We start from the raw sequence: 5,309 nt of genomic DNA, 5'->3' as shown, positions 1-5,309 counted from the left end.
TCTAGGGTCTAGGCCCGAAACATCAGCTTTCCTGCTCCTCTGATGCTGCTTGGCCTGCTGTGTTCATCCAGCTCTGCACCTTGTTATCTCAGATTCTCCAGCATCTGCAGTTCCTACTATATCTGACCTCACAAATGGTTTCCCCTACCTTTTTCATGGTAATGTGAAACACATTGTCTGTAGATAAAAATGCTAATCAGCTATCTTTGCTCCCAACTCCCTTTCATTTTAGAGGTAAATAAAAAGTCTGTAGCACCGCTGCTTACAACCCAATACCAACAACACCTTTATGGGACTTTAGGAGACTTGTTCGACTTATTGTAGACTCAGAGACAACTGCCGTTGTTTACAAGTGGGAATACTTTTTTGACTTTGAATGATCAATTGTCTCTCCTAGTGTCAGAAAGACTGTAGAACAGGTCATGTGTCCCCCTCCCCACCCTTCAATTGTCCTAAATTTAAAGCCACAGTTCCAAAGTCTGAGAGTTTTATGAATGTCACAAGTATAACAAGTAAATGCCGAAAACTCTTAGTAATCCTGATTCTCCACAGTGACTATATCGGCCCATCGAACATGACAACCCACACCTTAAGCAAAAACAGCTGCAGATACTGTCTACACATATCGACCCTACAGTACACAGGAAGTATTCTGAAGTTTCTACATACCAAGGATAGCAAGCACCAGGTGACAGCTGTTGTAACAGATGTGGCCTACTGTGGCTTTCATCTTGAATAGACTTTTTGTTGATTTAATTCCCATGTACAAATTGTTAAAGCAGAAATGCTGTTTTATCATAGTTTTCATAAAACCTACAATATCACACAACAAATGCACAAAATTAAGATTGTTGCATTCTGTATTGTTTAAGCAGAGGGTGAACAGCTGTCAACCCAGATTAGATAGCATAGAAATTTCTTTAGTTACTGACCTGCGTTTTTTATGACTGACTCTGCAATCCAGGAATTGCCAATATAATTTAGAATACCAGAATTGTTACAGTGCATTAGGAGGCCATTCGGCCTATCACATCTGAAAAACACTTTTTAAAAATGGTTTTAAAGAACCCTAAAACCCATTCATAAAGTGACCTTTTCACAATTTGTTCACTTGTTTCAGTTAATTTTTGCTAAATACATTGTTGACGAATCTCCAGAAGATGTGGAAATAGATGCAGAAAGCAAGAAAATAATCTATCAAAATCTGGAGCCACCTTTCGAAGAACTGTTTGATGAGGTGGAGGAATATGTTCTCATTGTGCTACTGGTTCCTTGGATGCACATGATTGAAATGGACAGGTCGAGTTTCAGAAAGGTACGGTTGATGTATCCAGAGACCTTTTTCAACGAGTCTTAAAATAGACCATTTTACGGCTTTAAGAGGTGTGTTTTGTCCTGTTTTTTATGCAGAGAGGTTTTGAGCCATAGGTACCAAGCTGTCTCTCCCAAGCCAATAAAGTAAACGCCTTGTGAGGCCTGGTGTTTTTTTAAAAATTAGAATAGAAGCAGCATGAATGGCTGGAGTCAGGCTCCCGCAGAACTGGTATTTTAATTTAGCTTTCAGAAGTTATTTGGGTTTTGAAATTGGATGTGGAAGCTTCCTCTCTCTCAGCTACAGCTGAAAGCTTGGTGTGATGATACTGTGGCTTTAAGAGGCGTATATGTCCTCCACCTTTACTTGTTTTTGCTCAACCCTTTGAGCAAATATAGTTTCTGATAATTGAACTTCAACTTTCTTATCTCCACTCCTTGATTTCTCCTCCTGTTTCAACCAATGGCTTTGTGACCTTGTTACCACACAGTCAGGAAAAATCCCAGAATATACTTCCTGTAACACCTTAGTCACCTGATTTTCCGCTGGCTTTTCAACCACAGTAGGCATCACCGTCACCAATGATCCAGCTGTATCATTACCAAGGATAAACTATATTTCTGGAACTGAGAATTTGTCTGTTACTCCTAACACCACTTCACTACTTTTCACCGGAGTCTCCAACCTCATTTTATATATTGAAATATTGTTCTTCTCACCATCAATCCCACATTTTACCACATTTTCTGACAACCTTCCTTATGAATTACATATCTCCTCCTCTCTCACCATCAAAGATTGACTTGGTCCTGTATCTTTTAAAATCTTAATTTCATTTCCTACTCCTCCTGGCATACATGAGTAAACCTTACCCATGCAAGTAAATTCTTTAAAGAGATTTGGCACTATCTTCTCAACCAACCCCAGATCAGGTTGTACATTCTTTTGCAGCCTTTTAGCTTCCACTGAGCTTTTCTTTACCACTTCAACAAAACTCACTGGCTTCTCCTGTTTTCCCACATCCGTCATCCCAGTGCTTTTTCCTAAACCACCAACACTGTGACCTTACGTGGCCTACTTTATTACAGTGAAAACACCTGAGCTTTTTTGCTTCTCTTTCCCCCTCATGGGTTTCCTTTTTACCCTGTTGTAAACTATCTTTACTATCTTCAATGTAATCTCCTTTTCCCTTACCACCCAAGGATTTCCCTTTTCCCCAATTTCTAATGTCAGAAGCCAAATGTTGATTTATGAATCAACTGATAATCATTTGCCATTTCTGCCGCTAATTTTGCAGTCCTAACTTTTATTTTCCTTTCATGGGATGAGGATGTAGCTGGCTAGGTCAGAAGACAGTTAAGAATCAACCATATTGCTGTGGGTGGGGAGTAACATGTAGGCCAGAACAGGTAAGAGTGGCAGTTTCCTTTCATAAAGGACATCAGATAGGTTTTTCCTACAATTGACAATGGATTTATGGTCACTATCAGATTCTTAATTCAAGATTTCCATTGAATTTAAATTCCCCCATCTGCCCTGGCAGGATTTGAACCCAGGTCCCCAGAACATTACTGGGGTTTCTTGATTAATAGTCTACCAACAGTACCACTAGGCTATCTTTGCTGTTCCACATGAGTTCTCACTACTTCAGGAAGTGAATTTTTGAATGCCTCCAAAATAATTGCCCTCTAAGAGCATCATATATTTGATCTATTTTCAGTGCCTTTATTCACCTATCAAAGTTACTTTGTTTGATCCTTTCAAACTCTATGTACATTTGAGCAGGTTTCCTCTTTAGATTCCTAAAACGTGTGTAGGCTTCTGGTACTAGCTCATATGCACTTAAGATGGCATTTTTCATCTCATCATACTTCCCCAGATACCTCCTCTGATAACAGTGCAAATGCTCACTAGCTCTACCCACCAACGTCATTTGGATCAACAATATCCACATGGTCACCGGCCATTTCAGTTGTTCAGCCACTTTCTCAAATGAAATGAAAAGGGCTTCTACATCTTTCTCCCCAAACTTAGACCACATTTGGACGTATTTAAACCGATCTCCACTTTGGCTACAATGAGATTGCTCTCCATCACTGTCCTCATCATTACTTCTACCTTTCACTTCTACCTCCACCATTTCTAGTCGACTTTGAGTTTTCAGTTCCAATCTCCAAAGTTCAAAAACTCTCTCTTCCTCCCTTTCTTCTGCTAGGTACCATCCTTTCCTTTTCTTTATTGTCTGCTTTTAATCGTAATTCAAAATGTTTCATTTCCTTTTCGCTTTCTTTTACTTTTTCTTCTGCCAGGCTATTCTTTCTTTTTCTTTGTCCCTTGCCGTTGCCTCTAATTCAAGTTGCTTCATTTGTAATTGAATTTTAGCAATTTCCAATGATTCCGATTGCATTCCTGGCAATTGTAAATGTTTAGCTATTGCTGCAACTATTTATCCTTTCCTCACAGACACAGGCAACTCCGACTTCAATTTGTTTGCCAATTCCAAAAGATTCGCCTTCCTTACATTTTGTAAAACACCCAAAGTGACTTCTAACAACCCCAGGAAACTCCTAGCAACTGAAAGAGCCATAATTACACAAGGCACACCCTGTTTAAACCAACTGAATGCAACAAACAATAAACTACAATCACCACTCATTGCCTTTGAGTCCAATAATCCTAAACCCAACCCAGAATTAGAGATGTTGATCCCGACAAGAAGCCCTAATTTGTTATGGACCAGACCAAGCTCCCTCAAAATATAGTCTAGAAGATAGCCTAGACCCTAACTTTTTCTTATTTTAAAGGTAAATGTAAGTTGTTGCATTCCAAATGCAACTCGATTGGTCAAACTACTCGACATGAAGCAAAACACACTTTATTTTTACACAACAGTTAAAATACAGACAAAATTAGAAAAAGAAGAGAATTGGCTTAACTGTAACTCTATCGAAATTCTTAACAAAATAATAGATACATTAACTGCTACTAATTTATTGTTCCAATATAGTAACGTCCCATAAACACACCCTTGACAAAGGGAAATTCAGTATTACGGATTGTCTCACATGTAATCCTAGCAGCAGAAAGAGAACCCTGACTTTTATCTGTAACACAGAGAGGAATAAGAGCCTGTATATCCAGCTTCAAGACCCCAGAAATTGCTACTGAAAGCTAAACTAAAATTCTGATTCTGTGCGAGCTTGACCACACCTATTCAGGCAGTTTCTGTTGATCCAACTCGAAAAAAAAAACCCAAGGCCTCACAAGCTGTTTACTTCATTGGCTTTGGAGTAGAGAGTTTGGCACCTCTGCCTCAACTTCTCATTATATAAAAGAAACCAGGAAAAAATACACCTCTTAAAGCCATAGTATCATCACACTTGGGATCTCTCTCTGCCGCCAAGATCGCATGTGAGACAAGCTGTTTTATTGACTTTGCCTTTGCTGAGGGTGTGTTTTTGGTATGTTACTAATCTGGAACAGTTGTTAGTGAAAATATCTATTATTTGTTAAGTTTTCCAATAGAGTTAAAGTTATACCAATACTTCTTTCTTTTGTTTATATAAGAATAAGGTAAGAATAAGGTGTGTTTTGCTTAAAGCTATGCAGTGTAATCAATCGAATTACATCTGGAGCACAGCATCTTACACTTGCCATTAAATAAGATAAAAGTTAGGGTCTAGGCTATCTCCTTAGAATAGAATAGCCTTTACTGTCACATGTATTCAAAATAAAAAGAGTGAAAAGTGTGTACCGTCGCCACACATAGGCACCATTCACTTTAACTTAGAATAAAATTAAAAAAAGATAACTCAAAGAGAGTCCAACTTTTCCTTCTCTGCTGCTACAGCGTGCCGCTGCCAAGAGTGTCCCATTCCGGGATTCCCAGCCCACCCCATGTTGCCGAAAGTGTCCCACTCCGGGATTCCCAGCCCATGCCATGTCCCCAAGAGTGTCCCACTCCGGGATTCCCACCCCACCCCATGTCCCCGAGAGT

General features: G+C 39.3%; 1 protein-coding gene across 1 annotated transcript in view; it reads left to right on the top strand.

The window, feature by feature from the left end:
- LOC109921548 (regulator of G-protein signaling 22-like) overlaps positions 1 to 5,309 on the top strand; it is a 104,936-nt gene that overhangs the window by 58,008 nt on the left and 41,619 nt on the right. The window contains exon 12 of the mRNA XM_048595621.1: positions 1,121 to 1,315. Within this exon, the coding sequence (XP_048451578.1) occupies positions 1,121 to 1,315 (195 nt within the window). The remainder of the gene's footprint in view (positions 1 to 1,120; positions 1,316 to 5,309) is intronic.

Source organism: Rhincodon typus, chromosome 4 (genome assembly GCF_021869965.1).
Source record: "Rhincodon typus isolate 14 chromosome 4, sRhiTyp1.1, whole genome shotgun sequence".
Classification (NCBI taxonomy): domain Eukaryota; kingdom Metazoa; phylum Chordata; class Chondrichthyes; order Orectolobiformes; family Rhincodontidae; genus Rhincodon; species Rhincodon typus.
This window is presented reverse-complemented; position numbering and strand designations above follow the sequence as displayed.